General features: G+C 45.7%; 1 protein-coding gene across 1 annotated transcript in view; it reads left to right on the top strand.

Annotated features, from left to right (window-relative positions):
* LOC121288423 (chymotrypsin-like elastase family member 3B) overlaps positions 1–6465 on the top strand; it is a 65917-nt gene extending 59452 nt beyond the window's left edge. The window contains exons 6-7 of the mRNA XM_041206956.1: positions 5965–6039; positions 6334–6465. Coding sequence (XP_041062890.1) covers positions 5965–6039; positions 6334–6465 — 207 coding nt within the window. The remainder of the gene's footprint in view (positions 1–5964; positions 6040–6333) is intronic.
* The last annotated feature ends 14784 nt before the right edge of the window (positions 6466–21249 follow it).

Raw genomic sequence — 21249 nt, forward strand, 5'->3', positions numbered from 1 at the left:
AGGGGCCAGATTAATCACTGCTTGTGGTTTCCCTATCACCTGACATGTGTGACATGTTCCACAGAATTTGACTACATCTCTATGCAATCCAGTCCAATAAAAATGTTTTTGTATTTTCACCTGTGCCTTTCTAATTCCTAAATGTCCTCCCATTAGAGTTTCATGAGCAATTCTCGGAATCTCATTTCTATACCCAGATGGTATAACAACCTTTGCATTTCCTTTCAGCTTTCACTTTCTGAAATATGACAATGCCCCCATTTTCTCATTAAAACATTATCCTTAAGGTAATAACATTTTGGAATACATTCTGCCTCTGATTCTGAGTAAGCTGTCTGATATAATATCATATTTGCATATCCATTCTCTGTAAATCCAACAACTGCTTTGAGTTAAATACCTCAACTGCATTGTCTTCTGTTCTTTATTTCTGAACAATCTTATCAAACACAATGTCAGATGATTAGACTTCTACACCTTCTCTCTGCTTTGCAACTTCCTGTTCTTCTTGTTTCAACCTATGAGTCTGTGATCTTGTTATCACATAATCTGGAGACAATCCAGGATGCTCTCTCTGCAACACTTCTGTAGAAAACACGTCTACAGGCTGCTCAGCTACTGTAGGTGTCACCCACATCTGTGACCCAGCCATATCATTACCTAAAATAAATTGAATCCCTGCAATGGGTGATTTTTCCTCTATTCCACCTGCTTTCCACTTACTCTTCAAATTTACCTTCCACGGTAGAATAGGTTTAGCATCTCCAGGAACCACACTTATTATCACCTGTTCACCGACACGTGAGAAACACCTGACCTACCTACCTAATCCCATTTACCAGCACATGGCCCATAGCCTTGAATATTATGCCAAGTGCTCATACAGGTACTTTTTAAAGGATGTGAGGCAACCCGCCTCCACCACCCTCCCAGGCAGCGCATTCCAGACCGTCACCACCCTCTGGGTAAAAAAGTTTTTCCTCGCATCCCCCCTCAACCTCCTGCCCTCACTTTGAACTTGTGTCCCCTCGTGACTGACCCTTCAACTAAGCAGAACAACTGTTCCCTGTCCACCCTGTCCATGCCCCTTATAATCTAAAACACCTTGATCAGGTCGCACCTCAGTCTTGTCTGCTCCAACGAAAACAAAGTAAGTCTATCCAACCTCTCTTCATAACTTAAATGTTCCAACCCAGGCAACATCCTGGTGAATCTCCTCTGCACCACCTCCAGTGCAATCAATCCTTCCTATAATGTGGTGACCAGAACTGCACACAGTACTCCAGCTGTGGCCTCACCAAGGTTCTATACAACTTCAACATGACCTCCCTACTTTTGTAATCTATGCCTCGATTGATAAAGGCAAGTGTCCCATGTGCCTTTTTCACCACCACACTAACATGCCCCTCCACCTTCAGAGATCTATGGACACACACACCAAGGTCCCTTTGTTCCTCAGAAATTCCTAGTGTCATGCTATTTATTGAATACCCCCTTGTCAAATTACTCCTTCCAAAGTGTATCACCTTACACTTTTCAGGGTAAATTCCATCTGCCACTTATCTGCCCATTTGACCACCCCATCTATATCTTCCTGTAGGCCAAGACACTCAACCTCACTGTTAAACACCCAGCCAATCTTTGTGATTTCCACAAACTTACTAATCCTACCCCCCACATAGTCATCTATGTCGTTTATATAAATGACGATCAATAGGGAACCGAGCACAGGTCCCTGTGGTACACCACTGGACACTGGCTTCCAGTCATTAAAGCATCTTTCTGTCATCACCCTCTGTCTCCTACAACTAAGCCAATTTTGAATCCACCTTATCATATTACCCTGTATCCCATGTGCATTTGCCTTCTTTATAAGTCTCCCATGTGGGACCTTGTCAAAGGCTTTGCTGAAATCCATATAAACTACATCAACTGCACTACCCTCATCTACACACCTGGTCACCTCCTCAAAAAATTCAATCAAATTTGTTAGGCATGACCTCCCTCTGACAAAGCCATGCTGACTATCCCTGCTAACACCTTACCTCTCCAAGTGGAGATAGATTCTCTCTTTCAGAATTTTCTCCAATAGTTTCCCTACCACTGACGTGAGACTCCCTGGCCTGTAATTCCCTGGCTGATCTCTACAACCCTTCTTAAAAAGCGGAACCACATTAGCTGTTCTCCAGTCCTCTGGCACCTCCCCTGTGGCCAGAGAGGAATTAAAAATTTGGGTCAGAGCCCCTGTGATCTCCTCCCTTGCCTCCCTCAGCAGTCTGGGACACAAATCATTCAGACCTGGAGATTTGTCCACTTTTAAGCCTGCCAACACCACCAATACCTTGTCACTTCTTATATCAATTTGCTCAAGAACCTCGCTGTCTCTCTCCCCACATTCCATAACTTCATCCTCATTCTCTTGGATGAAGACAGATGTGAAGTATTTGTTCAACACTCTAGTGATGTCTTCTGGCTCCACCCATAGATTTCCCCCTTAGTCCCTTATGGGCCCTACTCTTTTCCTGGTTATCCTCTTCCCATTGATATACTTTTCCCTACTGTTACCAGCCAGAGCTTTCTCATGTCCCCTCTTTGATCTCCTAACTGCTTTCTTAAGCTCCACCCTGCACTTTCTGTACTCCACTAATGCCTCCACTGATTTGCTCCCCTTGTACCTGCTAAAAGCCTCTCTTTTCCTTCTCACTGTATCCTGAATATCTCTGATCATCCATGGTTCTTTGGGCTTGTTACTCCTTCCTATAACCCTAGAGGAAACATGTTGAGCCTGTACCCTCCCCGTTTCATTTTTGAATGCCCCCATTGCTCTTCTGTAGATTTCCCCACAAGGAACTGTTCCCAGTGCTACCTTGGCCAGATCCTGCCTTATTTTACTAAAATCCACTCTCCCCCAGTCCAAAACATTTTTTTGTAACTTGTCTATTTCTTTGTCCATAACAAGCTTAAATTGTACCATGTTGTGGCTGCTATCACTAAAATGTTCCCTCACCTCCACCTCAGCCACCTGTCTGGCTTCATTCCCCAAAATTAGGTCCAGCAATGCACCGACCCTTGTTGGACCCATTACATATTGACCTAAAAAGTTCTCCTGTACACATTTCAAGAAATCCACTCCATCCAAGCCTTTAACATTATGTCTATCCCAATTAATGTTGGGAAAGTTGAAATCACCTAATATAATTACCCTACTGTTATTGTTTTGATCATCAGCTACCTCTGCTGCTTGTATTAGAGAATCAACCCTCTGTTCCTCCACATGAGTTTTCACTGCTGAAGAGATTGAATCTTTAAATTCTCCCAAAAGAATGACTTCCCAAAGAGATGCATATGTTGTCTCCATTTTTAATGCCTGTATCCCCTGATCAAAATTGCTTTGTTTTACTCTTTTAATATACGTTTGCCCAGGCTGTTTTTTCATATTCCTAAATTTCTGCCTGTATGCTTCAGGAACCAACTCATATGCACTCAAAATAGGTTTTTTCACCACATCATAATTCACCGACATTTCTTCTGAAAGCGAAGCATATACCTCAAGCCCCCTACCTAATAACTTCAACTGTAGTAATAATAACCAGTTTTCCTGTGGCCATTTCATCTGCTTAGCTAACTTCTCAAATGAAATAAAGAATGTTTCAATATCTGTTTCCTCAAACTTTGGAAGAGCTTGTACAAATTTAAATATATCCTCACTGTGTTATACCCTAGAGATAAATCATTCCTCACACACTGAAGTCTCTTTTCTAACTTCCAACATTTTAAGTTGGAATTCTCTTTCTCTCTCTCTTTCTCTTTCCTCCTGCTCCATCTTTACAATTTCTAATCCTCTCTTAAAAGCCATTTCTCTTCCGATTGCTCCTAATTCAAGGTTTTTCATTTGCAACTGAAGTTTCACTACCTCCAGCTGTGACTCACTAGTGTCAGGTTTCACTTCCAACTGTAGATGCTGTGCTAAACTTTTAATGATATCAGATTTTTAGCTTCCGCAGGTAACCCCAATTGTAATTTATCCACCAACTCTGTTAGCTGACTTTTGTTTATTTTCTCCAACCCAATTAGAGATATCTCTTCTGCTCCCAGACAAGTCTCAGCAATTGCCAAAGCCACCTTGCAGTCTCACCACTTCTAAAATACCTCACCAACTCCTGAATTCAAAGTGCCTCTCATACTGTCATAACCAATAAGTTTAAGTGTTATATTTGAGATGTAAATTCAGGAATCAAACCATCAATTCTCAAGGCTTTACATTAAACTAATTGAAACATTTTATTAATTTGCACAGGGTAAAATATAGGGTTAGGGTTAGGGCTACAAATTACTACTACCATAACTTTTAACAAATTCCCAAACTAATCTCCATTAAGGCAACAACAACCCTAGGCTTAACCAAACACCAGGCAAAGCATTTTCACCTTACGATCTCAAAATGAGGTTCTGTCCACTGTGGAGCCTGTTGGAGGCTTGCACCTGCCTTTTGACTTCCACCTGCACACCCAAAAACTACTGAAGTTATACCTAAAACCACTGATTGAATTCAAATTCTCATTGTCTCACCAGTGTCTTTGAACTTTACCTTTTAAGAATGAAACCCCTTTCATAGTACCAATTTTACTAGTAATATAAACATCTGCTGGATCGGCATCAAGTTTTCACCCCACCTCTTGAAAGCTCTATTCAAAAAATGCAGATGCTCACTTACATATCAAAACTAGTATATACCATAGCACCCAGGCTAGCTGGTTTTAATCCAATTAAGACATACCTGCAAACTAAACCTCTATTTTAAAAGGAAAATATTTTCCAAAATATTATGTACATTAATAGTTTCATTGCAGGTGATAAGTCAAAGGCCTATCCGTACCTTCATCCAATGGGCTCTCTGTGGGTATGTGTGCCTCTGCCAACTGAAGAGTACAGTAGTGCTGCTGGTCCTTCTCACTGATGTCGAATGCAGATCGATCATTCTCTCTGGGGTAAGTTTTCACCTTCAGTGTTAGTGACAGATGGCCATCTGCTACATACGCAACTCATTATCCTTCCCATTGATGTTAATGCTTCTGCCATTTTTTTTGGTGATAATATTATGTCAACAGTTAATTGAAACAGCCCACTTTAACATTTTATCATGCTATTTCTCCAATATTGCTTATCTTAGCCTGTTAATGAACCAATCAAATCAATCAAAACACTTCTTGAAAGAAAGCCTGCTCTCCATAATTTTACTGAGTAGCTGAAATATATAAGGAAAAAGGAGGAAAAAGCTCATGAACAGCCAGTTACACCCCAGCTGCAGCTTATGTGTGTGTTTGAATTATAAACACCACTAAAACTTCAGAATACATGTTAAGCATAGGGAGAGAAATACGCAGAAAGACAAAGTTACTTTCCTTTTCCTAATGTGAGTTTTCAAAAACAAAATGAATGAATTGAATTTGACAACGAACAAGAATGGCTGGGCTTTTCCGGCCCTGTCGTGAGGGGACCCACTGCAGGAGATTGGTGGCTCAGCCAAAAGCTCATTGTCGGCGGGACCAGATGATCCTGGCAGTGGGTGGGGCCAGAAAATCCTGCCCAAAGCCTCTAGTTGTCAAACAATTATTAACGATGTCTTGTTTATAAAAAAAATTAAATACTCTAATTACTGACACCTGGGAGAGAACGAACAAGAGAGAGAGAGAATCTTTCCTCACCCTAATTTTAGTCAACAGAATCTCTAATTGTCCCATTATCATAACCTGTGTTATGTTGCTAGTTAGAAAAACTAGGAGAAAGAGAAGCAAATCTGAGACAGAGACCAACAGACATGAGGAGATATACAATCGCAAAACCCCAAATTGTGCTTTCAGAAATCTCTCAGCCTTAGAATATTACAAACCAGTGTTTCCAAAGCTGGTGAGTTGCCCGCCCCAATGCTGACATGTATTTGCTCCTCCCTTCCTCTCACTACAGATAGATGCCAAAAACTCCCAACGAATCAAGACCCACATTCCACCTGGCAAACCTGCCACACCTCAGTTTCCTGAGGTTAGCCAAACTCTGGGGTTTTCTCTGATTTTGCTAAACTCTGTGAGTTGGCAATATGGTGTGTGCTGCTAAAGGCCAGAAACTGAGCTGGATGTTATCAAAATCCAGCACTGCTTCCAGTACTGTAGGTTTGCAGGGCTAGCCCCCGGTGCAGCTGAACACACACCCCTGTTCACTATTTCGAAAATCCAAGGTGGAAAATTTCTCTGGGGGTGGGTGGGGGTGGGGGGCGCATGGGGGGCACGTTGGGGTGACCCTCTGAACCCCTGCTGCTAATTCAGCATTATATCGTAGGAGACCCCAGGGGAAATTTACGCCAAGAAGACCCTTTATGGCATTCCTCCAAGTTTCAAAGTTGTGATGGGAGTTTTGGTTGGGCCCCCGACGAAGTTTGACCTTTCTGGTGTGCTTTCTCCATTGGGATAGCATGTCCGGAATTAAGCAACGCCCTCACAGCAGCCAGGGTGACATCGTGGTTAAGATTATGGATCAAAGTAAATGAAACATTTTATTGCGAAGCTTTAAATGTTGTGAATCAGAAGATAATACAATGACATGCTGCTGTCCTTGAAGGTCATATCACTGATAAGGAACATTATAGTTTGAATAAGCTCTGGGATTGAAGTTGAAAAAGCACATTGTAAATATCTATTTTGCCAAAATGGAGCCTCAGATCTTCATAAGACGGCATTGGATTGGGAAGATGGTTCAACCTATTTAAAATCCCCCCATTGTAACATCCAAGTGTTTCATTAGGAGTATTTGTCATTTTACTCCATGTAGCAAAGTCATGTGGTGCAGTGGGTAATGTCCCTGTCTCTGAGCCAGGAGGTCTGGGTTTGAGTCCCAACACAGGACTGCTTGGCCAAGGAAAATGTATTCATAATGCAGCCAAACAGGGTGAGTATCAACCTGCAAATCATTCTGACACATGTCAATGGAAGGTGGCAAGACTAAGAGAGATCTCTGGTCAGCCATGTGATGGAAAGAAAGTTGGAGCCTCCACCATCACTATCCATGGCTACAAGGCACATTAAAAGTGTATGTTGCCACAGCAACTCAGACTCCTTGTGTGGTCTGGAACACACCACCACCATATTCGTCCCTATGATGATCCCTCTTCGTGAGAATAATAATTTCCTGTATCAGTCATAAAATTACATTATCTTATAAAGCAACCACTTTGATCCTGGCAATCACACAGAATAGATTTATTGTGATGACATGTTCCATTTCTCATAGATGAATGTAGTGATTACATGATATATTTTAATTTGGGTATGTATCTAAAAAGGGAAGATTTGTAGGGCTACAGGGGAAGAGCAGGGGCCTGGGACTAATTGCTATCTCTTTCAAAGAAAGAGCTGGCAAAGGCATGATGGGTTGAATGGCCTCCTTCTGTTCTGTATGATTCTATAACTGTAATTTAAAAAAGCATGACAAAACTAGGTAATGGATGAGAGTGGGAATAAATGACTACCAACAGTGGGCTTTTTCTTTGCAGGCTGTTCCTCACCTGGCTTGGGGAGCATTGCTCTTTGAACTATCACAAAAAGTCTTTCCTAGAAAAGCTTTTACCTTCAGAGCAAAGCAATGTAATTTTGGGGAGGTTTGATAATATTGGCCCAATAGTTCAATATTTCTCCTTTGAGTAACCATTATAAGTAAGATAGCCTGTTTAGTATTTATGATGTTGCAGATGTCTACTTATATTCTCCATGATAACTTCTTGTAGTAAACTTGTATTTATGTTTCCAAACACTGAAAACCATATAATAATATGCAATAAAAAATTCAAACTGAGAGCAAATGCAGTGTCTAATTGCAATGTATTGTACCCAACCAGTATCCTTCTGACAGGGGTTTCTGCTTTTCCTCTTCGCAGAGATGGGTGACTTTATCCTTTGCAGCAGTCCCTTGTCCTGATGGATAAATCTCAGATCGCACGGGGTCAGTCTCAGAACGTGATGAAGCCAATAAGTCTCCCCCACACAAAAGGGCTGGATATTGGAGACTGTTGTTGGATGGATCTGTTGTCCATTTACCAGGCACAATGGGTGTACTGAGTAGGTCTAAAGCTTTGTTCCAAAAATAATAGAAACTTGCAGTTATATAGCTCTTTTCACTAACTCAGTATCTTGCAAAATCCTTTATGGACAATGAAGCACTTCTGCAGTTTTGTAATGTAAGAGTGCAGCAGCCAAATTGAGCACAGCAAATTCCCACAAATAGCAATATGATAATGACACAAATAATCTGTTTTTGTGAAGTAGATTATTGTGATGGAGAAATATTGGCCAGGACACTGGGGATAACTCCTTCAGTACTGCCCCCCTGACAGTGCAACATTCCCTCAGTACTGACTCTCTGACAGTGCAGCACACCCTCAGTACTGACCCTCTGACAGTGCAGCACTCCTTCAGTACTGCTCCTCTGACAGTGCTGTGCTCCCTCCGTACTGGTCCTCCTGCAGTGCTGTGCTCCCTTGATACTGGCCCTGCTACAGTGCTGTGCTCCCTTGATACTGGCCCTCCTACAGTGCTTTGCTCCATCAGAACTGACCCTCCTGCAGTGCAGTGCTCCCTCTGAACAGACCCTCCCCCAGTGCAGTGCTCCCTCAGTTCTGACCCTCCTACAGTGATGTGCTCCCTCAGTACTGACCCTTCTACAGTGCAGAACTCCCTCAGTACTGACCCTCCCACAGTGCAGTGCTCCCTTGGTAATGACCTTCCTACTGCTCTGTGCTCCCTCAGTACTGACCCTCCTACAGTGCTGTGCTCCCTCAGTACTGACCCTCCTACAGTGCTGTGCTCCCTCAGTACTGACCCTCCTATAGTGCTGTACTCCCTCAGTACTGACACTGCTACAGTGTAAAGCTCCCTCAATGCTGATCCTCCAACAGTGCAGTGTCCTTCAATACTGACCTTCCGACAGTGTAGTGTTCCCTCAGTACTGACCCACCTACAATGCTGTGCTCCCTCATTACTGATCCTCCGACAGTGCAGTGCTTCCTCAATACTGACCCTTTCACAGTGCAGTGCTCCATCAGTACTGACCCTCCCACAATGCAGTACTCCCTCAGGACTTGCCTTCCTATGGTGCAGTGCTCCCTGAGTACTGACCCTCCTACAGTGCAGTGCTCCCTCAGTTCTGACTCTCCTACAGCGCAGTGCCCCCTCGGTACTGACCCTCCTACAGTGCTGTTCTCCCTCAGTACTCACCCTTGAATGATGTAGTGCTCCCTCAGTTCTGATCCTATCTACAGTACAGTGCTCCCTCAGTACTTACCCTCCAGCAGTGCCGAGCTCCCTCGGTACTTACCCTCCAGCAGTGCCGAGCTCCCTCGGTACTGACCCTCCGGCAGTGCAGTGCTCCCTCAGTAATGACTCTCCGACAGTGCTGTGCTGCCTCGGTACTGCACTGGAGTGTCAGCCTAGTTTGTTGTGCTTAAAGAGCGGGTTACAATTCCAATTGTTATCACATTAATTTGCTTCTCAGAATTCATAGATCATTGCCAATGAGCATCTGTCATCCTCATGTCTAAAACGTTCTTTAGTTGGGGCATGGCACGAAAACCAGAGAGATAGCAGTGAAGCTGGAGACAGTCTCAGCTGCTCGATAAACAAAGAAGCCTAGTGGAAGCATTTCAACAGTCACTCCGAGGTTAATCTGTTACAGATGTGGGAGTGACCATGTACCGGAAACCTGCAGATTCGAGGAGGCAGAATGCCACTACTGCCACAAAAAAGGGCACATCATAAAGCAATGCAGGGCGAAATCGGGACAGCCAATCAGGCAGCAGACCAAGATGATTGAAGTGCACAGTATAACCGAACCAGAAGCTGCCGATACTGATAACTATTCCCATTCAATGTCAAAACAGTAAAAACTGAACCAATAACTGTCACCCTTCAAGTGAATGGGAAACCCCCGGTCATGGAAGTAGACACGGGAGCCTCGACCACGGTGGTGGGAGAACACACATTTAAATACCTAAATGAACGTACCCAGCCACTGAGTCTGGAGCGAACCATGGCTCAGCTGAATACATACACTGGAGAGCCTACACAAGTAAAAGGCATTGCCACAGTACCTGTGCCCTATAGGCAACAGACAGCCCAGCTTCCAGTGATTATTGTAACAAGTGAAGGACCTACTCTCCTGGGCCGCAATTGGTTACAAAATATTAAACTCAAATGGTCAGAAATATTTCAAGTGAGAACAGGAGGAATTCCTGCGTTGTTAAGGACATTCAACAGTGTATTTCATGATGAATTGGGAAAGATAAAAAGCTTACAAGCAAAAATATGTATAGATTCAGAGACAACACCCTGGTTCTTTAAGGCCAGACCCATGCCATTTGCCCTAAAGGAGAAGATGGATGCAGAATTGTGCTGCTTAGAGAAGCTGGCATCATCCAGCCAGTCCAATTTTCAGAATGGCATCACCCATAGTCCCTGTGATGAAACCAGCTCAAACTATTCGCATTTGTTTGGTCTATAAATTAACTGTGAACAAGGCTGCTAAATGAGATAAATATCCTATCCCGAGGATTGATGATTTGTACGCTGAGCTGCTGGAGGCAAATCCTACACCAAACTGGACATGAACTGTGCAAACCAACAGCTAGAGCTGGACAGTACACCTGGAGGGTACGTAACCATCAACATGCACAAGGGCCTGTAACAATACACATGCCTACCCTTTGCTGTATTACCTGCCTGTGCGAACTTCCAAAGGACTATGGAAAGCCTATTGCAAGGACTTCCCCGAGTAGCAGTGTACCTGGATGACGTCCTGATCACAGGATCAATAGAAGCTGAACATTTGGCCAACCTAGAAAAGGTTTTAAGAAGATTTTTGGGGGCTGGTGTACGATTGAAGAAAGAGGAGTGTACTTTTCAAGCAACTGAAGTCACTTACTTGTGTCACCGAGTGGATGCCCAGGGGTTGCATCCAGTGGAGGAGAAAGTCAGTGCAATCAAGGAGGTGCCCTCCCCCACCAATGTCACTGAACTCAAGTCTTTTTTGGGCATGATAAATGATTATGAGTCCCTTGTTGCCAATGCTTCACTGGATCCGTGTATGTGGCCTGGTTGACCCTGGGTTAGACTACATATAGACAATGTAGGTCCATTTTTAGGTGCCATGTTTTTATCGATCATTGATGAGCATTCTAAATGATTGAATGTGTATGAAGTTAGATTACCAACATTATGCGTAACTATTGAAAAGCTGCGAAATTGTTTTAGTATACATGGCCTACCAGAAGTCATTGTTTTGGATAATGGTACAATCTTTACCAGTACAGCATTTCAGAGATTCATGAGTTTAAAAGGGATTAAACATTTTAAAACAGCACCATATCACCCCTCATCCAATGGGTTAGCAGAAAGAGCAATGCGAACTTTCAAATCGGGAATGAAGAAGTTATCTGAGGGTACTCTAGAAACTCAAATTCTACGTTTTCTTCTCAATTATTGTAGGACTCCTCATGCAACTACAGGTTCAACACTGTCTGTATTACTGATGAAATGCTGCCTATGTACAAGGTTAAGTCTGGTGTTTCCAAACTTAGACGGTGGGCAGGCAGCCGATCACTGCCACCGAAATGGGCCCCACCGTCATTTTACGTGGGCGGGCCAATTAAGCTCCGGCAGGAAGTGCTATGCGCTCCCTGTGTGGGCGGTTTGGGGGGGGGGGGGGGCGGATTCCCTAACTGAGAGAGTGCGCTCTTTTGCGCGTGTGCATGAAAGAGCGCACACCTCCCTGAGGCTAAGTGGTGCCTCAGGGAGATCGCTGAAAGGCTGTGAAAGATTAAAAATAGAACAATAAAAAAATCATTAATATGTCCCCCTCATGTGAAAATGTCACACGGGATGGGACATGTTAATGAAGTACACAGAAACTTTATTAAGCTTTTTAAAATCCAAAATCAAACCTCATCCTGCCACTGGATGAGGTTTGTAAAAAAATCACTTACCCACCTGCCCATTGGGCCTATGCGCCAAACTGAAGTTTGCACGGGCTCCTCAAAATCCTCGTCCATTGGTGACTTAATGGCCTTAACAAGGCCTTTAATTAATGGCGGGTGCGCGTCGCACTGCATAGCGCGCCCGCTGACCGAAACATCACGATGCCGCGTGCTCACGTCAGGATGACATTTTAAGCGCTGACGTATGGGCTCCGCCAGCTGCACAGTGACTCTATGACTCTAAGATGAAAAGCATTGACAAAATGTCCAGGATTTGCCTTGCCCTCTGAAATTGGGTGTGTTTGGTGGCGTGAGCGGACAATATGGCAAGAAGGACAAAAATCAGTTTCACAACATTGCGGAACCAGTTTGTGATCGTCTGCTCAGCCCGTTGATGGCGGGCCACGTTTCTCGCCATCGGACATTGGGAACCTCATTATAACACATCAGCGTATCATTATAAGGCCAGCCCACTGGATTCATCCCCTCCCGCTGGACCGTCCACCCACTTCAGTGGGAAAAAATGCTGAGGTGTTTCACAACAGCATTTATAAGGCGTGCACTTGGCGAGCTGCACTTCACTCAGGACTTCGAGGTTTGTTTGCCTATCTTGCTTCAGTCAGCACTCGTAGTCATCAGCACCAGGCTTCACAGGCAGCACCACATCACTTTTAGGAGTTTCACAGGCAAGTCTCCACCTACTAGATCAGACACCTGTGGGTGGCTTTTCAACAGCTGCAGGGCAAGATCTTGCTTGGGGAAGGGGGAGAAGTGGCCTCAGGCAAGGGAAGAGGCTGCAGGACGAGGACTGTACTGGAGAAGGAGGGCATCCCAGGGTATGTGTGTGGGGCACATGTTGATCTGTGCAAGTGGCCTCAAGCTGGTGAGGGCTGAGGAGGCAGTCTCCAGAGGAGATGAGGCCAGATGGAGATGTGAGGGTGTGTGTGAGAGCGTGAGTGGTAATGTCCCTTGAGCTGGCAGTGAGTGAGATGCCAGTGAATGTGTGATGGGCTTGAGTGTGTGAGATTAGAATGATGGGATGGTTGCCATACCCTGGTGGCATGGATGAGATCATTCACCCTCTATCTGCATTGAATGGTTAACCTCTTCTGTGCAGCAATGGCACTGATCAAGCCAGAGTGGTAATGTTGCTGCCTCTCCTGTGGCCAGAGCGGGGGTAGAGGACATCACAGAGGCCTCTAACAGTGTCCAAAAGGTGCTTGAGGGTTGCAGTCTTCTTGCCTTTTGAGGCCATGTCTTCTTTGCTGCAGTCCTGGGCTGGAAACACTGAGCACGGCTGTACTTTAAATATGGCGCCTGGTGAAATGAAGTGGCGAGGTGAAGGGGTGGCAGGTGAATAGGAGCCTGACCACCATGGAAATGGCGTGTATCCTGGGAAAGCATAATTAATGCGGTGGGTTTGGGATGATACAGCATGAAAAGCCACCACAGTGGCCGGTAGATAAAACGCTTGGGCCTGAGTATGGACTCAGAGCAAAGTAAACAGACACCACAGACACTGCTAGAAGCTGAGCTGTGAGCATGAGTACAGGCATTTTGTGATTACAGAGATATTTTAAAACTCTTGTAAAAAGAGCTGTTGTGCACTTAGAAACCAGTGTAATCTCTGTATTGTTCTGAGATTATAAAATATACAACAGGAAGTGGTGTCACATCTCACATGATCAGGGAATTGCAGGTGTAGACTACCAGAGTAAGAGGTGTACAGGACGTAATCCTGTACATGTGGTGTGTATATATGATCCAGTTACAATAAATAACCTACGTATTCATTGTATATTGTTTATATTCCTGTAACCCCTACATCAGTCACACAGTTAATGAGCAAATAATATGATAATGCTAATTTCTAATAACTGCCACCAATCAGGTAGTGTAATATAATAATATGAGAAGGACTTTTAACTTCCAGGCAGTGAATTATCACAATGTCTGGCCTGTCTTCCTAGTCAGAGACCCAGTCAACTTTAATGCCCAGGCCTCATGTAAATGCAGCTGATGAGAAAGACAGCCCGCTGTGTTACAGGCGGTAATGCCATTGAACATCAAGGGGCAATGACTGAGTTCTCTCATGTTGAAGATGGTCATTGCCTGACACTTGTGTGGCACAAATGTTAGTAGCCACTTGTCAGCCCAAGCCTGGATATTGTCCAGGTCTTGCTGCATTTGCACATGGACTGCTTCAGTATCTGAGGAGTCGTGAATGGTGCTGAACATTGTGCAATCATCAGTGAACATCCCCACTCTGACCTTATGTTGGAAGAAAGGTCATTGATGAAGCAGCTGAAAGTGGTTGGGCCTAGGACATTACCCTGAGGAACTCCTGCAGTGATGTCCTGGGACTGAGATGACTGACCTCCAACAACCACAACCATCTTCCTTTGTTCTAGGTATGACTCCAACCAGCAGAGAGTTTTCCCCCTGATTCCCATTGACTCACTTTGCTAAGGCTTCTTGATGCCGCACTTAGTTAAATGCTGCCTTGATGTCAAGGGCAGTCACTCTCACCTCACCTCGGGAGTTCAGCTCTTTCGTCCATGTTTGAACGAAGGCTATAATGGGGTCAGGAGCTCATTGACACTGATAATATGCTACTCACACGATAAAATGCTTGGTGTGGGCAGTGAGGCAATAATGGACAGGCCGCATTTTTAAAAGCCATTTTCAAAGCGTGGAAAGGAAGAGTTGGGTACTATCTCTAGGGGGAGTCCTTTGCGCACCACGGGTAAGCCCCCTTCATGAAGCTATTAATGTTTATAATATTATTGGAAAATATTTTTCTTTTAAATAAAGGTTTAGTCTGTGGGTGTGGCTTAATTGGATTAAACCCAGCTAGCCTGGGTGCTTTGATGTGTACTAGTTTTGAGATGTAAGAGAGGTAGGGTGCAGTAGCATTTTTTGAATAGAGCATTCGAGAAGGCGAGTGAAATCTGGCACCTAGCTAGCAGAGACCAAGCAATATGTTTATATTACTAATAAAATTGGTACTATGAACATGTTTTTATTGTTAGAAGAGGCTGGTGATATAATAAGAATTTACATTCAATGAGCGGTGCTAGGTATAACTTCAGCAGTTTTCGTGTGTGCAGAACAGAGGCAATGTAAGATCAAAGTAGCTGTGAGCTTCCAACTGTCTTACAGGAACCAAAGAGAATGAAACCTCATTTTGAATTTGTAAGGTGTAAATGCTTTGCCTGATGTTTTGGTTAAGTCTATGGGCTGCTGTTGCCTTAATGGAGATTACATTGGGAATTTGTTAAAAGTTATGTTAGTAGCAATTTGTAGCCATATTCAAATATTTAACTTGTATAAATTAATAAAATGTTTCACTTAGTTTAATATAAAATCTGTCAAGAACTGGTGATCTGATTCCTGAATTTAGAGTTGCATCTCAAACTAAGTTTAAAAAATTTAGGTTATGACAGTTGTTGAAAGTTTCCCCGTGGGATTTTTAAATAACTTGGCTTTACCAAAGTGCTGTCTCATAACACCCCTAAGGTTGTACCCCTTTTTTTCCTACCCTGCTGCTCTATTAAGCACACCACCCCTAACACCACCACCCGCCCCACACCCATTCCTCCCTAAACTGCCCCAATCCTCCCTGCTTAAAATTGGGTCTCACCTCTTTCTGGGAATCCATTGGGCCTTTTTCTTGTTTCCCGTTGCAGTCCTGGCAGTGCCCACTAAGGTGCTCTTGGCATTGCTAGGACTGCTGGGGCTGGCGGCTAATCCAATTAGCCATCAGCTTACAAGGGCGGGACTTCCTCCCCAGTGAGGGGTAGAAGACCCACACTGTCCCTAGTCCCTATCCAGTCTGTCTGCAGCACATAATGGCTACAGGGCGGGCTAGCATAGAGCGTGTTGGCTCCATGCCGACATTGCCTCTGGGGGTGGAGGGTGGTTGTGTGATCCACTAGCCCCCTTATAGTATACTGCCTATTATAAACCCAATGGAAAGTCATGAGAGTTGCAATGTGTCAGCTTAGGTCAGTGGTAGTGCTCTCAGGTCTAAGTTGGATAGTTGAAGGTTCAAGCCCCAATCCAGAGCTTGAAAAGATTGTCTAGACCGACAATCCATTGCAGTTTTGAGGGAGTGCTACACTGTCTGAGGTGCCTTCTTTTGGATGAGACATCAAATTAAGTGCTGGTCAATTTGTTCAAGTGGATGTGAAAGATCTCATTGCACGACTGAAGAAGGGCTGGAAAGTTCTCTTCATGTCCTGACTAACATTCATCACTTAACCAACATAACCAAAAAGAAAAGCTGATTAGCTGTTTGTTTGTTTCATTGTTGATTGTGGCAGCTTGTTGTGCATAAAGTGGTTGCCACATCTGCTTAAGTTGCAACAGTTATTACACCTAAAATACCTAATTGGCTGTAATATGTTTTGCGATGCCTTGAGGTTGTGAAAGGTCCTAAATAAATGCAAGTTCTTACCATAGCCCCCATATCATTTAAGTACACCTTAGTCCCTTCCATCAGTTTATTTCAAATTATATTTATGGCCAAGTAAAATTGCTATGGCGCTGATGAAGTCTGCCAAAGAATATGAATTAGTCACTTCCAGCTCTAATAAAATTAAGCAACAGCTATTTTAAAATATTTATCAAATATTAGCATCATAAGCTATTCTTCTGAAGTATATGTCAAAGTGTTACAATGGCTATTGGTTTGTGTCTGTGTTTGATATAGGGCAGAATTTTCTGGGTGACGTGCGGGGGCGGTGGCGCAGTGACATCGGGTGAGTGCCCTGGCATCACCGAGCGCCATCGCAATATTTCGCTGGGCGGGCGTGCGATGAAGTCCGACGCACGCACACCATTAATTAACGGGCCAGTTAAGGCCCTTTAGTTGTCAATCGACGGTGATTTTTAGATGCCCGTGCGATATCTGGGTTGGCGCACAGGAACAACGGGCAGGTGGATAAGAGACTTTTCTATGAACCTCATCCACGGGCGGAATGAGAGGGCTCGGTGGGGTCGTCAATCTGCAATGTGGAGTATTTATTGGAGAAAGTTTTTTAAACTTGCTTGTGTGATCTGCAGCTGTTCAGGACGAATTCCAGCAGCTTTCTGTGCACTTTGAACCTTCAGGTCAGCACTCTGCAATTAGTAATCTTTATTGGGCCTGCAGCTTTCCGGAGGCCTCCCTTTAGCCTGGGGCTATGGGTTCTGACATGTCCATTGGAGGCAATTCCTCTGAGGAGGAAGGGAGGGCTAGAAGGAGGATGCCAGGAGTGCACATTCAGACACCAGGGGAGCCACCTTTGGGGGCACAGGCGCAGGCACAAGGGGCACAGGGCCAAGAGGTAGTCCAAGGTGGAAGGGGCCGCAAAAGACGCTACTATCCTGCTGCCAGGGTATACAGGCGGCGAAGCAGCTCAATATGCCAAAGGAGGTTCCGACTGTCAAGGGAGACAGTCAACTACATCTGTCAGATGATTTGCCCTGCAATCTCCCCTAACTGTGTGGGCGGACACCCCATGCCAGAGGTTCTGAAGCTCACAGTTGCCCTCAACTTCTATGCCTCTGGCTGCTTCCAGGGCTCGGTGGGTGATCTTTGCAATGTCTCCCAATCAGCTGTCCACACTTGTGTTAAGCAGGTGACAGACGCTCGGTTCAGACGGGCATTGACCTTCATCCACTTCCATTGGGACCAGGGAAGCCAGACACAGCAAGCCAGAGGCTTCGTGGCCATTGCTGGCTTCCCCCGTGTCCAGGGTGCAATCGACTGCACACATGTGGCCATCAAGGCACCAGTAGGTTAGCCTGGTGCCTTCGGCAACAGGAAGCACTTCCACATGCAGATAGTGTGTGACCACAGGATGCTGATTCTACAAGTCTTTGCAAGGTACCCAGGCAGCTCCCACGACGCCTACATCCTCAGACACTCCCAGGTGCCGGGGCTCTTCAGCCCGGCTTGATGGATGGCTGCTGGGTGACCAGGGCTATCCCCTCAGAAGGTGGCTCATAACGCCTCTCTGCCGTCCAAGTTCAGAAGTTGAACAGCAGTACAATAGGAGCTATGGCACCACAAGGGCTGTGGTGGAGAGAGCCATCAGTCTTCTCAAGATGCACTTCCGAGGCGCACTCCAGTACCCCCCAGATCGTGTGTCGGAGATAATGGTTGCATGCTGCACTTGCCACAATCTTGCGTTGGAAAAGGGGGACGCAGTGGACGATGAAGACGTTGATGCAGTGTCTGTGGCTGCACACGATGAGTCCAGCACTGGTTCTGAGGATGAGCAGGCACAGGGAAATGCTGAGGAGCTCGACTCTGACCCGAGACTACTCCAAGGAGGCAGGGACACTCGGGAGACTTTAATCTAACGAACATTCAGCTAGCACAACACAAATGGATCAGGAGGACCAGCCTTGCCTGGCACTTCCATACTTGGCACCTAAGTGCTAAATCTGCCAGGTCATCAACAGGAACTAAGGGCTTTGGACATAAATTTGAACGTCCAAATAAACACTCATGACATTTCTCTTAAACATACACATGCAGAACAAACGAGCCATCCTCAGCCATGGTCACACATCTGATTTTCAATTTTAACATCAGATGTTCTCCCAATTGCAAAATAATACTTTAAGCAAGCAAAAATAAATTATAAGGACCTAATCTTGGGCCAACACAAAAGCACCAGTGAGAAACCCATGGTGTACCTAGGGTGCCTTATGCTTACGTTTGCGGGTGCAACGTCTTGGTGCTGCACCATTGCTCAGAGTGGCATCTGAGCCAGCCTGCTGACTCTGCTGTCCTGTTGGCCTCGATGACCTTGGCGATCGTCCTCAGGCCTGTGGAGCCTGTACTGGGCCCGCCTGGGAGGGAGCTGCCAGTTCCACAGCTGGCATCTCCCTCAGTCGTCACAGCCTCACCAGATGAAACGATCACTAGGAGAGGGGCGGAGCAGCTGGTGCCCTCATTTGAAGCATCATGAGAGGAGCCCACAGAGATGACAGGCAGCTGCTGTGCCGACGTGAGGTCGCCCCGGACCTCCCTGCTTGCCATCGATGGATGGGCAATGAGCTGGGAAGCTTGAAGCCCACACCAGCTCCCTCATTAGCACTGACCAACTGAGGCCACTGGCGCTGATTGTTCACATGAGGGCTTGCAAGTCCGAGCGTATCCCCAGGAGGCCCTGATTGTTCACCTGGAGGAGCCCCTCCACGAGATTCGCCACTCTCTCCATGGAAGAAGCACGGCGCTTGGCCATGAGGCTCATTGCATCAGTGATGCTCCGCGTGGACTCCTCCACCACGAACACCTAGCGAAGCACAGCCTCATGTATCACACCCAGATGCTGCCGCATACCCGGCCACATTTCCTGCAGCCGCTGCAGGAGGCACATCATCAGGCACCAACTGAGCACATGCCTGGTCCCCTGCAGTCCTCCGACTGCTGGTGCCATCAGCACTCTCTGTTTCTGCCAGCTCTTCCAGCGAATGTGAAGTGCCCTCACCGCTGTGCCCCAGGACACTAGCCGATGTTCCAATGCCGACTGAGGTGCTAGTATCTGTGCTGGTGCCTGCCTCACAGAAATGATGTGATGCAGGTGACATTTGAGGGCCTTCACCTGTGAGAGGGGCATCTGCAGCTCCTCCTGGCGGCCCTGCTCTGATGATGCTGAAATGAATAACAAGGACAGTGGAACACACTGCACACACTGACACACTTCATCCCTTTCCCCCTGGCTCATTATGCGCTCAACCTTCTAGACACGAATGGACACGAACATTGGTGGGGTGGTAAGTAGTGAGGAGGATAGCCTTACATTACAGATGGCTATAGATGGGCTGATCAGATGGGCTGATGAATGCAAAATGGAACATAATGTGGATAAGTGTGAGGAGAAGCACTTGGGCAGGACAAACAAAGCACAGAAATATACAATGAATGGTAGGGCCATGGGAAGTAATGAGGATCAGAGGGACATGTCGACTTGTCCCTTAAGGTCGCCGGACAGGTACATAACGTGTTTAAGAAGGCAAATGCCATGCTTGCTTTTATTAGCCTAGGCATAGCACATAGGAGCAGGGAGGTAATTTTCCAGCTGCAGAAAACACTGCTTAGGCCATAGCTATAGTTCTGTGTGCAGTTCTGAAATGCACTTGACGGGAGGGATGTGATTGCACTAGAGTGAGTGCAGAGGACGTTTACCAGGTTGTTGGCTGGCCTGGAGAGTTTGACTTGTGAGGAGAGATTGCACAAACTGGGGTTATTTCCCCTGGAACAGAGGAGATTGAGGGGGGACATGATTGAGGTGTATAAACTTATGAGGGGCATAGATAGGGTTGACTGAAAGGAACTTTTCCCCTTGGCAGAGGGATCACTAACCAGATGGCATAGATTTAAGGTAAGGGGCATAAGGTTTACAAGGGATGTGATGAGCAACTTTTGCACACAGAGTGTTTTGGGAATCTGGAACGCACTGCCAGAAAGGGTGGTGGGCGCAGAAACCCTCCTAACATGTAATAAGTATTTGGATGTGCAGGTGCAATGCCATTGCATACAAGGCCATGGGCATAGTGCTGGGAAATGGGATTAGGAGACTTAGGAACGTGTTTGACGCACATCCTTGAAGGGCCGAAGGGCCTTTTTAAATGACCCACACCTCTGACTCTATCACTCTGTGACCGAGCAATGTTGCAACAATAACAAATTAAACAATCATCAGTGCTACGGATGTTGGGAGAACTTTGTGGACCTCACTGTTGGCCTCAAATACCTGGCCGTGACACCCCAGCCTCACCGACACCAGTTGACCTGGGCGCATGGCGGCTTTCCAGCTCAAGGCCCTCCTGCTCGAAGCGGCTTAACATGAGGAGGTGACCCTCGCTGCCCCCAGTCCTCACATGCTCTGAGACATTGTGAGCATTCTTCCCCTGAGAAAGAAGGAAGACCATCCATTACGGCAATTTGAACATGGATTCTGCACGTGCACGCTGCAACCCAACCACAGTGGGCCATATCAGGCCTCCTGTGCTTCCTCTCCCCACTACTTCTGATCAGTCACACAAAGATCATACGCCTGCTCCCAACCCCCCGAATGGCCACCTTTGACACATGCTGTGTCCATCACTTCAGGAAACACATGGCCTTTGCTCCCATCATAAGGATGCGCAACTACGTGCAGGGTCGAGGGCAGCAGATGGTTGTTTGCCATGACACCTTGAGGCTCCCCTTCCACAATCTTTTCACTCTGAATAGG

This window comes from Carcharodon carcharias, chromosome 15 (assembly GCF_017639515.1).
Source record: "Carcharodon carcharias isolate sCarCar2 chromosome 15, sCarCar2.pri, whole genome shotgun sequence".
Lineage (NCBI taxonomy): Eukaryota > Metazoa > Chordata > Chondrichthyes > Lamniformes > Lamnidae > Carcharodon > Carcharodon carcharias.